This window comes from Culex pipiens, chromosome 3 (assembly GCF_016801865.2).
Source record: "Culex pipiens pallens isolate TS chromosome 3, TS_CPP_V2, whole genome shotgun sequence".
NCBI classification, from domain to species: domain Eukaryota; kingdom Metazoa; phylum Arthropoda; class Insecta; order Diptera; family Culicidae; genus Culex; species Culex pipiens.
In genome coordinates this window covers 36,178,830-36,196,280 of record NC_068939.1, presented here as the reverse complement: position 1 = coordinate 36,196,280, position 17,451 = coordinate 36,178,830, and the positions used below count along the sequence as shown (strand labels likewise).

The following is a 17,451-nucleotide window of genomic DNA, read 5'->3' as shown; positions in this document are numbered from 1 at the left end:
TTCGGCGATGTCCGGCGTGCAAGGACGACCACGGCGCGCGCGTGTGTGGTCACACAGGCGGTAGAGGTAATATTCATATTTAAATTTCATTCTCTGCCAAGCCTCGTGGTGGTGGTGTTGGTGGTTTGGGGAGAAGATGCTGCTGGGGTGTGGCCAGGGGATGGTCGTCTTCGGCGTCGTGTGATAATATGAAGATTCCCCTCATATAAAAGGGGCCCCACGCTCATTATCTCGTCAGTGTGTTTTTTGCATCCGAACTAAATTCAGTTATCAGCTCTCTCAAACCAACCCAAACAAAACTCAAAATGAAGACCATCATTGCTTTCGCCACCATCGTTGCCCTGGCTCTGGCCCTGCCCCTGGATGACTCCAAGAATGCCCAGATCCTGAAGTACGAGAACGACAACATCGGCGTTGATGGATACAAGTTCGCGTAAGTGACCCAAAGTGACCCCACAGTAGGGGCAAAAGTGCAACCGAATCAAGAAAAATCACCGAAAAGACTTGAATGCGTGAGTGAGGCAGGTTAAGCAACGAACCCTTGTCGTGTAGGCTGAAGGTCGCCAAACAGCATCGTGTGGTTCTCCAATTTGTCGAGTTTGGTGACCTTTGGCTGTGCACACCTGCCCAGTGTCTAATCGTTTCGAGTGAGACCTATGATACCGAACAAATTCACACAACTCGAATCCGAATCCAAGTCAAGTGGTGATTGTGTCATCTCCGCTCAAGTGTTCAAACATCTTGGCGGTACCAAATTAACATAATTGCTCGCTCAGTTGTCATCGATTAGCACCTGACCAACCATTTCTTACCATTTTCTGATACAGCTTCGAGACCAGCGATGGACAGTCCCGCCAGGAACAGGCTGAGCTGAAGAAGCTGGCCGATGATGTCGAGGCTCTGGTTGTCCGCGGATCGTACACCTTCACCGGCGCTGACGGACAGGTCTACACCGTGAACTACGTCGCCGACGAGAACGGATTCCAGCCCGAGGGTGCCCATCTGCCAGTGGCCTAAGTTGCACCACAGCAGCACAATCCCAATTGTAGTACAACAAATTACAAACTACAACATCAGCACCAACATCAGCAGCCCCACTGAAGAAGCGTCGCACACCAACAGCACACGACGACAATTGAAGCAAACAACTAAAATTTACAACAACAACTGAGAATACTCCGACAAATCTAAGTCCATGCTTGTAAAGTGTACAGTTTTTATAAAATTTCTTGTAAATGATCTTTTTTTTTTGCGTTCCTGATTTTTTTTCGGAATAAACTTGAGTTACCTAAAGGCCGTTGCAGAGACAAATCGTAACGTGCCGCTCTATTGCTACAGCAACAACTACAACAACAACATGATGAACTTTGTACGAATACCAACTGCCATATCTTTTTTTTATAATTTTTTTTGACGAAATAAAGCTAGTATTTAAGTGAAATGTGAACACGACAATCTGTTTTATTTATTTTTTGCAAATCTTTTAATTATTTGCTTATATTGGAATTATCGGCGAGAAATATTAAACTAACCTAGGACAGAAAGAGGAGAGACAGAATTGAAGATCGCGATAACAGTTTTTTCAAACCTTTTGTCAAATGGTGGATAGATCCTGTGTCGGTTAATGGAAGACCCCTAAAAAGCTAGTTCAACCAAATATTACACTTAGAATGAATGGCCCTCAGCTTCTCCACCTCCTTTCCCCTTATAACTGCCAGCGCCCTGTCTGGATCTATCCACCATGTCACAGCAAAAATAATCTTGGAGTACTTTTGTGAAGTTCGATGAACATCACAAGTATGTTAATGTTTCTTTGGGCTTTCTATGTTTAGAAACGTAATACTATTATCTTGCGCAATTAAAATTTGGATCCTTGTAGCCGCCAAGCTACAGAATTCAATTTTAGTGCATTTCCGGCCAAAGAATTAAAAGCGTAAATTCTATGGGAATTCCATAGCAACCTATGATTTAATAATTTTTAGAAACCAAGCGCCTTCATGGATTTATTTAAAAAAAAATGGATTCCGTTGAGGAGTTTGGTTTGTTAGAATGAAGCCGTTCCAATCTACAGAATTCAATATTTGGTGCCATGGTATCGAAGATACCAAGAGCATGCAACTGGAATGATATTTTCAGTTTTAATAGAAACAAATAAGCAGCACTTTATGTGTAGGTCGGCTGCAGCGAAAGTTATTGATAATCTATAGAACCCGTCGTATTTAACCCTCAATTTCCAAAACTTTATTCGAATTTTTTTTAAAGAAATTTTGAGCAACATTAGTTATGCGAAAAAATCAACTTCACCTGTGTTATGTTTCTTTTTTGTATATGCATTACTATACAGTAGTCTGTCTCATTTTGAAGTCATGTCGAGGAATTGTGGGTGCTCACTTCTTAAATGATAGATTATGATGTTAGGAAGAATGTTTTCTTAGACAAGAAAAAATAATAAAATACTTTCTCGCATCCCGTCTTCAACCCTCTAACGCCCATGGTTACTCCAGAGCACCACTAATTTTTGTGTTCAAAATTAAATTCTCTGCAACCATACAATTTTTCAACTAGCTTCAACCTGCATTTGTTTATACAGAATGTTTTCTTATAACCAGGGATGGAATAATTGCAAAAAAATCAATTTCGCTTGCGAATTTTCTTCAACCGCGAAAGAGAGAGGAGGCAAATCACGCAAAAGAAAATGGCTCCCGAAATTCTCCAAGAAAATCAATCTACTGATGATTTTTTTTAATTTCCTTGTCAGCACCACTTAAAGTCATTTATTTCACTTTGTTTACAACACACATTGCCCATCAACAAAATGTTACAGGTCATTTTTCGACGTGTGACGTTACACTTGCAAGTGTAGTAGTGAAAAAGATGTTCCGCCAAATAATCAAGATGATGATTTTTTTCGAATCTTTTTACCGATCTTTCGTGCGCGAGAGAGGAGAGCATGCTCCATTTGGATTTTTCTCTTGATGAACATCCAAAGATTTTCTTTTGATGATGATTATTCCATCGCTGCTTATAACCTTCAAAATTTCATCAAATTTGGACGATCCAGTTACAAGTAATGTAGAAAAACGTAAGATTTCTCGATTTTGCTCTTGGAAGGTGTTAATTTACTAAAAAAAATTACTTTTTTGAACGAATTTTCTTAAAAAGCTTGGAATCATTACAAAAACTGTTTCAATCAGGTGTGTATTTTTTTTTCAAACGATAGGTTTTTGTCCATAGATTAAGATGCACTATCGATTTTGGACCAAAATTCAAGTTTTTGGTCTCTCCCAGGCCCATTCCTGAAACTTTTCTTCGGGAATGCTCATTTAATTTAGGGTAGCCTATTTTTCCCAGTAAAGCAACATTTTTTTTTCTTTTGAGAAAATGCAATTTTGACCCTCTAGTGCCAAGATGTTTGAGTTTTAGGGAAAAAAGTGTCAATTTTCAAAATTTCTCAGAACTCAGCAGCAAGGCCTACTATTTACATGACGTTACAAGTATATGTCTTCAAGGTCAGGGTATGCTTTCTTAAAGTAATTTTGGCCGCTGAATCCGAATCTGGAATCTTATTTCATGTAAACAGTGTTGTTTTTGAGCTACGCTCTCTCTTTTGGAATGTTATTTGCGCGTATTAGCTGCAATTAAAATCGCTTGCAAGTTCGGTCATACTTTTCTCGGGTTTCGGTACATATTGATAAATATTTTATTCGCAGAACTTTCTATGTTTGATGTTTTTTTCACTTTCTGATTATCTAAAGTTTTTCGACATAAGGATTGAATAAAAAAATGTTTTTTTTTTATTTGGTGTCTGTTGTGTAGCGGAAAACATGATGACTTAAGTAATATGTATTTAATTTTTTATTAATTATTATTTTTTTCGTTATTTTTTAATGTTTTTTTCATTCAAAAGTACCGAATTATGTGGGAAAACTGCCATTGGCATTCTAAATTCATGGAATCAAAAAGCGCCTAAATCTATTCTCGGGCAGATTGAAAACGCTTAACGCATTTTTTTATAGCAACCGTCATCACCTTACCATGGAGCTTCCAGCGATGTTTTAACCGTTTCTTGTTATGCGTTGAAAAGCTCGCGCTTTTCATAAAAAATAGCGTATGCTCCCGAGAGCTAGTACAGAATAATGTTTAGCAAGGTTAAAACTAATACAAAAAATATAATACTAGCATTTATCTTTTTGAAATCATTGCAATCTTAAACATTATAATCAAAAGAAAGAGAAATAATTTAATTTTAGATTTTTTTGTAATAGGCCAGTAACAGTAACTATGTTTGAAAAAGTTTTAATTGGATCAGGTGAAAACAATATAAATGTTTTTAACCGTATGAAACTTCACGATGCAAATAACGCGTGCTATTTTTGTCTTTTAAGCATAGTTGTGTTGCAGTTCTTATTGCAGCTATTTAAACTGAGTGGAAATTATAAAGAATGATAATCATAAAAATTAAATCTATTAAGATTTATTCATTCCTGAATTATAATTCAAAATATTATTTTGTCTCATCGGTTGAATTTGATAAGATTCTCATTTGGAACTAGGCATGGAAATTATATATATTATTGTTGGAAAACAACTAACTCTCATAAATAATATTCTTGAGCAATTCTCTATGAAATCGGTCTTTTTTCTTCAATTTTAATTTTTGTATTTTTTAATCCGGCTGAAACTTTTTTGGTGCTTTCGGTATGCCCAAAGAATCCATTTTGCATCATTAGTTTGTCCATATAATTTTCCATACAAACTTGGCAGCAGTCCATACAAAAATGAAGTATGAAAATTCAAAAATCTGTATCTTTTGAAGGAATTTTTTGATCGATTTGGTGTCTTCGGCAAAGTTGTAGGTATGGATACGGACTACACTGGAAAAAAATGATACACGGTAAAAAAAATTTGGTGATTTTTTATTTAACTTTTTATCACTAAAACTTGGTTTGCAAAAAACACTATTTTTGATTTTTTTCATTTTTTGATATGTTTAAGAGGACATAAAATGCCAACTTTTCAGAAATTTCCAGGTTGTGCATAAAATCTTTGAACGAGTTATGAATTTTTGAATCAGTACTGATTTTTTCAAAAAATCGAAATATCGATCTTAAAAATTTTTCAACTTAATTTTTTGATGCAAAATCAAATTTGCAATCAAAAAGTACTTTAATGAAATTTTGATAAACTGCACAGTTTTCAAGTTAAATCCATAATTAGGTGACGTTTTTAAAAATAGTCGCAGTTTTTCATTTTTTAAAATTAGTGCACATATTTGCTCACTCTTGAAAAAAATATTTTTAAAAAGCTGAGAAAATTCTCTATATTTTGCTTTCTTGAACTTTGTTGATACGACCCTTAGTTGCTGAGATATTGCAATGCAAAGGTTTAAAAACAGGAAAATTGATGTTTTCTAAGTCTTACCCAAACAACCCACCATTTTTCAATGTCGATATCTCAGCAACTAATGGTCCGATTTTCAATGTTAAAATATAAAACATTCGTGAAATTTTCCAATCTTTTCGAAAAAAATAGTTTCAGAATTTTTAAACCAAGACTAACAATTTAAAAGGGCGTAATATTGAATGTTTAGCCATTTTTTAATGTTAGTCTAGACTTGAAAATTCTGAAAATATTTTTATCGAAAAGATTGGAAAATTTCACGAATGTTTCATATTTTAACATTGAAAATCGGACCATTAGTTGCTGAGATATCGACATTAAAAAAATGTGAGTTGTTTGGGTAAGACTTAGTAAACATCAATTTTCCTGTTTTTAAACCTTTGCATTGCAATATCTCAGCAACTAAGGGTCGTATCAACAAAGTTCAAAAAAGCAAAATATAGAGAATTTTCTCAGTTTTTCAAAAATATTTTTTCAAAGGTGGGCAAACATGTGCACTTATTTAAAAAAAATTAAAACTGCGACTATTTTCAAAAAAGTCACCTAAATATGGATTTAACTTGAAAACGGTGCAGTTTATCAAAATTTAACTTAAGTACTTTTTCATTGCAAATTTGATTTTACATTGAAAAATTAAGTTGAAAAAGTATTGCGACCAATATTTCGATTTTTTGAAAAAAATCAGTATTGATTCAAAAATTCATAACTTGCTCAAAGATTTTTTGCACAACCTGGAAATTTCTGAAAAGTTGGCATTTTATGTCCTCTAAAACATATCAAAAAATAAAAAAATCAAAAATAGTGTTTTTTGCAAATCAAGTTTAAGTGATAAAAAGTTAAATAAAAAATCACCAATTTTTTTTACCGTGTATCATTTTTTTCCAGTGTAGTCCGTATCCATACCTACAACTTTGCCGAAGACACCAAATCGATCAAAAAATTCCTTCAAAAGATACAGATTTTTGAATTTTCATACATCATTGTTGTATGGACAGCTGCCAAGTTTGTATGGAAAATTATATGGACAAACTAATGATGCAAAATGGCTTCTTTGGGCATACCGAAGGCACCAAAAAAGTTTCAGCCGGATTTAAAAATACAAAAAAAATCGAATGACCAAAATCTGAGAGAACTGCTCTCTTCTAGAGTAATCAAAACCTCAAACTCCTAATTAACGACCGGCAAAAAATACAGTCCTTCTTTGCCAAGTTCTAATCCTGATTTACGAATACCAACGATCTTTGAAAAGTTATTCTCCCAAGAACTTCAAAACCATTATGATTGTTTTCCGCTTGGTAGTCACAGATCAAGGACGAATCTTAATGAAGACATCACCAATTCTGGGCTGATGGAACGAACCCTAATCTTGTTAATCATAGCCCTGCGGCACAAAGTTATGACACCGACCGACCAGCGCCATGCTGACCGGGAAGCGGTTTGAGAACAATTTGAGGTTACGTTCATGTCACGCGCGGGCATCGATCGATGTCGTCGTTTGCGTTGATTTCAATGATATGGAATGAGTGGGACCGTCCCTTAACTTGGAGCATCTCCATCTCCACCGGTGATGCTTTGATAATACGCAAAAACATACCCAACATAGGTTGAGGTTTTCAATCGAGTAGTATCGATCTTGCCATAATCGTATAAGCATAAATTTAACCACCGTGAGGTCATCCCCCCGCGGGCTTACCAGCCGTTTGGGGTGGAACTATTGTACAAGGTGGGTTGACTTAAGATCTCCATTCAAAAATAGTTTTTTTAATGAATTTCAGATTCAAATAAACTATATTAATTTAAAGCATTCTTCTAAATCTATATCCAAAGAAAAAAAAAACACCTATGAATTCCTATAATAAAATTCAAACACACCGTGCTTCATAGACGTAGCAGGTGGATTTGGCTTCAACTTCTCTTGGGTACGATGCGTGAAGCCGCAGACCCCACTCGACAGCTGATAAAAAGGGTGTGCTTGAAAAATTGACTGATTATTTATGCGTTTTCTGCCGTGCTCGAAACGCCGGGTCCAATAAAATCTCGTGACGATAATGATACATTGAGATTTCTGATTTATTCAGTGGTTCACTCATTAGCGGACTTCACACGATTTGTGAAATTATTTTGATACTTTTTAGCTGAAGCTGAAGAAGCAACTCCATAAATCGGGCCCGGAACCGGATTCGATACGCACAGGCTAGATCCACGTGCATTTTGCTCGTTAGAAGAGAGTCGTTTTTTTTTTCAATTACGGTTGGAGACGCACTGACGCAGAGTGGACAATTTCGTAAAGGTCAACCGGTCATTAACGTCACAAGATGCATTTAATTGAAATAAACTGCAGAAGAAATCTTAGATAGACTATATTCCAAAAATGCGATTTCTTAGATTTGACATTTGTTTATTCGATAGATTTTTGTAGAAATCAAGCAAAACAATGTAAAAGGACCGAAGCCGAAGTGTAAACAAAGAGTCTATCCTGCTCGTTCCTAATGTAAACATCAACTGACGTGAGCAGGATAGACTCTTTGTTTACACTTCGGCTTCGGTACTTTTACATTGTTTTGCTTGATTTCTACAAAAAATTATCGAATAAACATATTTTCAAATTTCATCACCAAGCAAAACATTTCAATAGGGCTAAAATTTGTAGTGTATTAGCTTTTCTGAAATTGTTATATTAATTATTGAAAATCTGATTTCCAATTGGATCACACCTAGACAAAATCAATTATCTCAACTGTGATTACAAATTATTTTTTCAGAATTGCTTTCAGAATTTTTTGAAAGTGCATTTTCATTAGGTTTCAAAATCATGATGTTTTTATCTAAAAATCATATTGATTTGATAAAAAAAACTCATTTCCATATTTCTCTGTGGCAATTTTTGGTCACCCAAAACATATCAAAAATAATCAATATATTTTATGTAAATTGCTCTGTTTGTGTCTCCACCTACAAAATTGAAGTCATCTTCTACAACTTTGCTCAATTTGAATTCAGCCGAATTCCTAGAGACTTTCTCTAAAGAAGAGAAGGGCAAATAAAGAGGGAGCCGCTCAAAGAGCTGATTAATTGTAAGAAACGTTCCAAGATGGAAACATGTCTAAACTTGTGTATTAATTTTATTTTAAAATATTATTGTATTGCCAACAAATTGTAGTATTACATTTTTTCCGAGGGTTAAAAATGTTATTTCAATTATTATAATTATAACTTTATAAGCCAAAATTGTCCTACACCCAAAATTCAGAGTCGAGAGAATCGTTTGCTCAAAATTTATTGAGGGCTCAAAGCAAAAATCGAAAGAATAGTGCTACCAACTCACACCATCATAAAAATGTGTTCATTCGTAAGATTCTTAGATTTCACAAAAGTGTCCACGTGGTTTATGGATGGTCCCCTACGGAAACTATTGATATGATTTTTTATTCATCCTCTGAAGAACTGTCTTCAAAGTTATTAACTAGAAAGTTTGACAATTTTAACTATCACATTCTTTCAGGATTGGGTTCGCAAGTTTGTAAATTTTTGAATAAGAAGACAACAACTTCCTTGGTTGCTGTACACTCAATTGCATTTTTGTCAATGTTTAAACACCACTTCAATATTTTCAAACACATATTTTCAGTTTTCTAAATATCTATTATTCTTTGAAATTACTCCAAAAGTGAAAACGAATGATTTTCCAAGCAAAATAAAAAAAAACATTGCACAATGGATTGAAAAGATAGTATTAACCAAACATTTCAGCATTTCGAAATACCTAGCAACATGGAAAATTTTACTAAAAAACTAACTTAATCCACTTATGTGGTTGGAGCCTTCCAACAATGACTGATATGATGGAATTGTACAAAAATTTCACCTATTTTTTTTGATCCGGAATGGACTCGTTGGAAAGATCTTTTGATAACCTAACCAACGATGGGTTGGATGGTGGATCCGGACATAGTTTACATACATTTAAGTGAGATCCGGCTTCAAAAAAGTACATAAATGTCACTTAAGTGGCCATATCTTGAGACAGGGTTGGCAGATCTTCAATGTTTTGAACTCGTTGGAAAGGTCTTTTAATAACCTAACCAACGCTGGGTTGGATGGTGGATCCTGACATAGTTTACATACATTTATGTGAGATCCGGCTTCCAAAAAGTACATCAATATTACTTAAGTGGCCATATCTCGAGACAGGGTTGCCAGATCTTCATTGTTTTAGGCTCGTTGGAAAGGTTTTTTTGATAATCTTACTAACGATGGGTCGGATGATGGACCCGGACTTAGTTTACATACATTTAAGTGAGATCCGGCTTCCAAAAAGTACATAAATATCACTTAAGTGGCCATATCTCGAGACAGGGTTGCCAGATCTTCAATGTTCTAAGCTCGTTGGAAAGGTCTTTTGATAACCTAACCAACGATGGGTCGGATGATGGACCCGGACATAGTTTACATACATTTAAGTGAGATATATGGATATATGTGAAAACACATTTTTATACATAACTTTTGAACTACTTATCGAAACTTCAATCAGTATAAAACTCGATCTATGGGACCCTAAACCAAGTCGAATGCAACAAGTTCGGGTCAAATCGGTTCAGCCAGTGCCGAGAAACATGAGCTAGTTTGTTGGTCACATACATACATACACACACACATACCCACACACATACACACAGCCATTTGTTCAGTTTTCGATTCTGAGTCGATATGTATACATGAAGGTGGGTCTACGACGTTTTTATACGAAGTTCATTTTTAGAGCAGGATTATAGCCTTACCTCAGTGAGGAAGGCAAAATAAATACTTTTGCTTTGGCATTTCTAAACTATATCAATAAAAAAGTATTTAGAAAAGAATTCACAGAATATAATATTATAATAAATTATAAGCATTTGTATAATTTTAACAGATATAAACAAAATTTAGTCAAATCAAAAGCACCTTTCTCCAAATTCTAGAATTAAGTCTGCGTGCTCTTTCCATCCAAGCATTCAAATTTTTACGTTCGAGTAGAAATCTTCACATAGAGACTGCCATGACCTATTGTTTGCAAGTGAGATTTACTCTTTATTTTTATAATAATTTATAAAATTCCAATTAAAGCACACACAAAATCACACACATGCTTAAAAATAGCATTTTTATCAAAATTTTGATAAAGAACGAAACAGCCATTCAAAAGAGCCATTCATTTTAATGAGCGAGCAAATATGAGCGGCTCATTGAAAAGAGCGGTTTAGCCCACCTCTCCTCTGAAGCGATTATAACTCTTTGGTTAAATTTTGAATGCTGCGCATAAACCTGTACCATGTGAAATGTCGAGCCTTTATTTATTTATTCTATATTAGTAAAAATGAAATTATCACGCTCCTTAAAACAACAAATGTATTTATATTAAACTTTGAAATGGATAACACAAATGACAAACAAGTTTTGAGCTAAGGCACAACATACTTAAGAGCGAGTTTTTCACCAATGTGTAACAGGCCGTATCGAGGTGCTCCGATTTGGATGAAACTTTCAGCGTTTGTTTGTCTATGCATGAGATGAACTCATGCCAAATATGAGCCCTCTACGACAAAGGGAAGTGGGGTTAAACGGGCATTGAAATATCAGGTCAAAAAACCATGAAAAATAATAAAATTGCTCCCATTTGCGTAAAACTTGATCAATTCCAACTCTCTTAGATGCATTCGAAAGGTCTTTTGAAGCACTTCAAAATGTGCCATAGACATCCAGGATTGGTTTGATTTTTTCTCATAGCTTTTGCAAATAACTGTTAAAAATGGATTTTTTTAAAACCTTAATATCTTTTTGCAACAGCCTCCAACACCCATACTCCCATAGGTCAAAAGCTAGGAATTTTCATGGACTATAAGCCTACGGAAATAACTTTTTGGCCAATCGCAGTTTTTCTCATATTTTTTCGATTTTTCTATAACAAACATTTTACAACGTTAGTTTTTGCCCTGTAGGCCGTCATATCGGCACTTTTTGATCTCAATTTTGTCATACTCGGAATCCTCGGAAAATTTCACGTAAGTTAGAAGTATTGGAGTTGTAAATTTGATTGGAAAAAATGCCATTTAAAATGAATTAAAATATTTTTTAACATTTTGTCGGATTAGGGGTAAAACAGATATTCGCCTACTTAATACGGCATTTGACGTATTGATCACAAGGTAAATAAGACCTATTTCTTTTTTCGAAAATGTTTTATTTAATTATTTTTGAAATCAAATTTGGCATGAGTTCATTTCATGCATAGACAAACAAACGCTGAAAGTTTCATCCAAATCGGAGCACCTCAATACGACCTCTAGAACAAACCGAGCAATATTTACAAATACTGCCTCTTAATTGGCAGTGTTGTCTAATTTTCGAAAAAATATCGTAATAAATTTAAAATCAATGTTTGATATATTTTTGAGTCGTAGTCACCGGAAACACCTTAACTTAATATCATTTTGATTTGTTGCCTTCGGTGGGTTCCTTTAACATAATAGAATATTGCTTGATGCAGTTTCATAAATTTTCTAACGTTTTGTTAAGAAAACAAAAAACAGTCTTCATTTAAAAAAAAAACTCAAGTTTTAACTTACTTTCACACACAAAAAAATATTCATATCCTTCAACTCCAGTCAATCAAAATTAATTTCAATCAAATCCTGCTAACACAAAACAAACAAATTGGGTGACTCATAGAGTCACCATCTGTCGCCAGAACCAGCCCCTCCGTTAATCAGTTCCATTTGATGATTTCTGCCGAAACAATCCGTCGCGGATTTTTAGAATAAAATTAATCGAAATAGAATCGAAAAAAACGCTGCAAAAGTTCATTAGAACCTGACCCCGCCGAGAATTGTTACGTCACGTTATGCTAAAATTTACGATTTTCTTTCGCAAAATGTTTACCCAAAAAGAAGCGGGTGTGTGTCATACCAGTTGACTTTGAATGTTCCGACTTTGAGGAGGTTTCAATATAAAGTGATTTTTAGACATGTGGCAGACGTCAACGTAGAAATAAAAAAGTGAAGAACATTTCGACTCGGGACTGCACTCGCTGACTCATCTTGGATTAGCCAAATCCCAATACATCTCACTTTTCCGATTCGTTGTGGGGGTGTTGTTTTGTAATTTGATGTGCTCGGTTTTGTCAGAGACTCGCCGGATTAGATTACGCAGAAATCACCTCGCGAACGTTCAATTTCGGATCTTTACGACGGCATAAAACAAATCATGGTTCACTGATGCAAAAAATCGTGCTGCAATATTTTGTATTTTTATGTTTGCTTATTTTATTGAATGCAGACGCCGCCAATTTGGCAGTTGGACAAATTTTGAACGATGTCGCAAATCGTTTAACCCTGAGATTTGGGGAGCATCTTAGCAGCTGTAAAATTCTCGTAGTTTGATGTTAATCATGACATTAATAGATACCGACTATTTTTGACGATTTTTTTTTTGCAGAAAAAAAGCAAGGAAACGTATAAATACTTTTTGGGATGACACATTCGAAATAAACCAGGAAACTTCACGGAAAGGGGATCCATCGCCAAATCGCGATAAAGTTCGCTAAAACTAGCGAAAAATGTCGCTAATTTCTCAGCCTGCACAAAAATTACCTAGAATCGCTAATTTTTTTCGCTGGTTTGGAAACCGATGAAATTCTACCAAACCAGTGAAAAAGAAAATACTGGTTTGGTGAAAAATGTCGCTGTTTGGGGGATCAGTTTTGCTAGAATCAGAAAATTTTCTCGCTGGTTTGGAAAAAGCGGCAGGGCATCAAAATCAACCAGGAGATTATTGTACTGGTTTTGGGAAACAATTCGCTGGTCCAGCGGATTTTTTCACTGAACTGGTGTTCTTTTACTCTGGATCAGCGTTTTCTATCGCTGACGTCCGGGTTTTTTTTCCGGCGGCAGCAGCTCGTACCAAAATCAACCAGGAGATTATTCTACTGGTTTCGGTGAAAAATCCGCTGGTTCAGCGAATGTTTCCACTGGACCAGTGTTTTTTTTGCACTGGATCAGCGTTTTTTATCACCGACGTTTGTTTTTTTTTGTTTTGGCGGCAGAAGCCTATGCCAAAATAAACCAGAGGATTTGAGAACCAGAGATTAATTGGGAATCGTGGAAAGATTTCGCAGTAACGGAAGCAGAATTAAAAGAAAGTCCAACCAGGTTGTACTTACTTGCCACAGCACAAACTGTTCCGCGGCCATGGTCAAGTTCCTCGCCTACGATTCTTGCTGCCACCTGCGACAATTTGTGCACTCATCTATGCAGCAGTACAAATACATCTCCAGCTTCACTGCACCGTATTTTTCTGCTGTGAGAACTTTATGGAAACGTGCTTCTTTTCATTGAAAAGAACCATCACCTGTTGAGTATGTATTTTAATGCTGAACACTTGATGCAGAACTTTTTCATGCTTTTTTGTTTTGAAAAAAACCCCTAAAGCAATTCGATTGCCACAAATCGCTTCCAAACGTGAACAATAACAAACATTTATGACGGCTGTCGGAAGGATGTGTATCAAACCAGCGAAAACTTTCGCTGGAAAAGAAACCGTTTCGGAAATAACAAACCAGCGAAACCAAGTTGCTGAATTTGATTTCGCGCAGCCACCTTTTTCAGCGAAAAATTTCGCTGGTTTAGAGAAAAATTTCGCTGATATCAGCAAAACCAACCCAGCAAAATTCGGTCGCTGGTTTGGCGATCGATCCCCTTTCCGTGTTGCTTGGCATTTCAGAATTGAATATCTGAATTGACTAATTGAGGTTGAATAATATCACTGTTTTCCATAAAAGGAAATTACCCTCAGTTAAGTAACAAAGTAAACATAACATCAAACAATCGCCGAATGATTAATCAAATTTTACCGGTATCACTTCAAATCAACAGTTCATTCATGACGAAACCAGTGAAGCTTCACATTTTAACGCCTCCCCAAATCATACAGATAGCTCTCGACAATTGAAGGACGAACGGTTTGCGCGCAGAATTATCAATAAATCAACCTGGACAAAACCGCACATCTTTTCAACTGTGGTTCATGCCATGGTTTTAGAGTAAAATCCGTTAAAATCTTAAATCTATGAATAGAATATGATAATTGACAAATACGTTTGATATCGGAAATTTCCATTTTCACATTCAAATTTCTTAAATATTCCTAAACAACTTCCAAATTTTCTCACTATCCTCAGCCTGGGAGCTACACAGGTCAAGCATCATTAAGATCACACATTAGAACGATTCGTCCATGACGGACTGAGCTGTGTTGGCCGCAGGTTCTTCAGCAGCTTTATGACCAACTCGGAACCATTCCTCATGATTGCACCTCGACCGGCACTTGTACACAAAGTAATCGACCTTTCGGCAATGTTTTCTCACCCCCTCGGCAAACAAGCCAACGGTTAAGGGAGCGTTCTTTTATTACGTAACGCAGTAGGGGGGGAGGGGGGGTCGGAGGCCGTGTTACGCTCCATACAAATTTTTTAAAATTTGTATGGAAATTTTGTTACGAGGGGGGGGGAGGGGGTCTAAAAGTCCGATTTTTCGCGTTACGTAATAAAAGAACGCTCCCTAACGGTTGCTAACGTAATCCTGAGGTGATGAATGGGGGGTGAAATTTATTGTTGCATTCTTCTGAATGAATTTTGGAAGGTTGGATTGGTTGCGAGTTTAAAATTTTGAAGCATTTATGGTGTCTTGAACTCACCATTGCCAGTATTATTTAGTTACGGCATCCTTATGTTTTTTGTGCATTTATCATAAATACAATCAAGATTCATCACAAACATCATTTTAGTAGATTCCTTTAATGGAACTGCTAAGGGGAGGCACATTAACATTTCACCTATAGACTGACTGAGTTTAACCAGTTAACAAGGGATGTTAAATGATTAGAAATTTGGCGTTTGATCTTTCTTATATCCAGCAGAACAAATGCATTTTTTTTAATATCTAATAAAAAAGTATAAACACATTCTACAATAAAATAAATCATGAAAATTCGACAATTTTCTCATTGGCATACCAATTGAAAAAATAACAAATTTTGTGATAATAGTTTACAGACATACCTCGGTTTAGCACCGCATATGGGGGATGCAAAACCGAGGCGTGCATAACCAAGGCACAGAGCTTATGGGATTTTGGCTTTATGGGAGACATTGGCTATAATTGTATGAAAAATCATGCAAACATAAAAAATGACGGTGTAACACCGCCTATTGAGTTTTTTTGAGTCTGATAAAATAATTTAAATATATTTCATCAAAATTTATATAAGTTTTATGTTTCAGCAAAATGTTTTCATCCTTAAAAATATTATAGTGGGCAGTGTTCATCGTTTGAATGGGAATTAAATCCAAAAATTTTGTGGAAAGTCACTTTTTATTTTACGAAATTGGGTATATCTCTGCTTATATGGGACCAAGATTCATACTTTTTTATGGAAATTGATCAGAAAACTGTTCTCTAATCAGTGATTGACTCGAAAATGTTTTAAAATATTTTAATCTTGTATGGCAGAGGATTGAAAAAAAAATATTGGGAACCTTTTGGGTAATGAATAACTTTTAAATGAAATACTCTAAGTTTAGCAATGGTTTAGGCTCGAATTTGTTTCGGGGCAATCTGTTGCTGTGTTTTTATGACAAATTTTACAAAGAAAAGATTTTTATTCGGTCGTTTTGAGGTTTCCAGCTTGGATGTTGGGGTTATTTCAAAGAAAGCTAGAAATCTGGTAAATTTGGGTTGGAAACTTTTAATTTGAGGTCAAATATGTAATTTAGAGTCACCTGAGGCACATTTATAAGAAATGTGATGGATATGAACACCCAAGCAACACACTTTGTCAGATAAACGTATTTCCTAACTGGTTGTAGAACCAATCCGCCTCGTTACCACAAATTGTTCTTTTCTGTTGTATAACTTGCCAGAAAAAGATGCAAGTTATCAGAGTAAGTTGTATAAATGTATTTGACAACACTGTGCTATCTAACAAGAGATTCAACAAAAAAAAAGGGCGTGGTTTACGGCTGTGCTGTCAAATCAAAGCGCACACTGGAATGGAAAGTTAGATTGAAAACAGCTATCTAACCGTCGGCTAACTTACATGTAAACAAACGTTTCTTATTAGAATTTCAATCAACGACGAAGCTAATAAAAAAGTAAGCTTAGCATTAGCATTAGCATTAGCAATAAAGGTCGCACAATTCCGGATGGCTGCACAACGCTTATCTTGCTGTTTAACTATAATTAAACGTATGATAGCACTAGACTCTCATCAGGTTACAATATTTCAACACGGGAGATACCATGTTTTCCTCTTTAGATGAGCGTGTAATACTATCCAGTAAGATAAGGGGCTCCTGGCCGGTACCTTGCTAACCTCGAGGATTGGAAGGTATGTAAGTAAACATCTATCTAGAATGCGCAGAGATCTCTACGTCACCTAGTGGTATAGATGTTTGTAGGGAGGTTTTGGACTCAATGTTAGTAAATTGAACGTTTGTTTTTTTTTTAAACCACCACCATAACCATCAAAACCATACCATCACCACAAAAATCCATGCTAGATTTTAATACAAATACATTACAAAACGAACACAACAATAAAACCATCTTCCTGGCCCTGCTGCCCACGCGATACTGACGCACAATAATATTAATTACCACAATGACCCCCCACTGCATGCATGACTCGAACATGAACACGAACATAGCACAAAGAGAGCACCACAAAAATCCACCTTCCCATCACCACTGCTTGCACGATACTCGAAGCTAATAAAAAAGTAAGCTTGTTTCGATTTCCATCGACTTTTCTGAAAAAAAAAATCGAAAAAAAATCTTCAAAAAAAAAGTTGCTCTAGACCCCCCGACGAAATATTTCGCCAGACCCCTCAAAATGTCGGGGAAGAGCCCTTCGTTCATGGTGCCAAATATCAGACTTGCCGAATTTTTTATCTTAATGTTCTCGAAAAAATACACCGTGATATGGGTATCAAACGAACAGGATTTTTTCATACATTTC

General features: G+C 35.7%; 1 protein-coding gene across 1 annotated transcript; it reads left to right on the top strand.

Moving 5' to 3' along the window:
* The first annotated feature begins 232 nt into the window (after nt 1-232).
* On the top strand, nt 233-1,449 carry LOC120418893 (flexible cuticle protein 12-like). Its single transcript, XM_039581424.2, has 2 exons — nt 233-433; nt 828-1,449. The coding sequence occupies exons 1-2, from the start codon at nt 306-308 to the stop codon at nt 1,015-1,017; spliced, it is 318 nt and encodes a 105-aa protein (XP_039437358.1). The 5' UTR covers nt 233-305; the 3' UTR covers nt 1,018-1,449.
* The last annotated feature ends 16,002 nt before the right edge of the window (nt 1,450-17,451 follow it).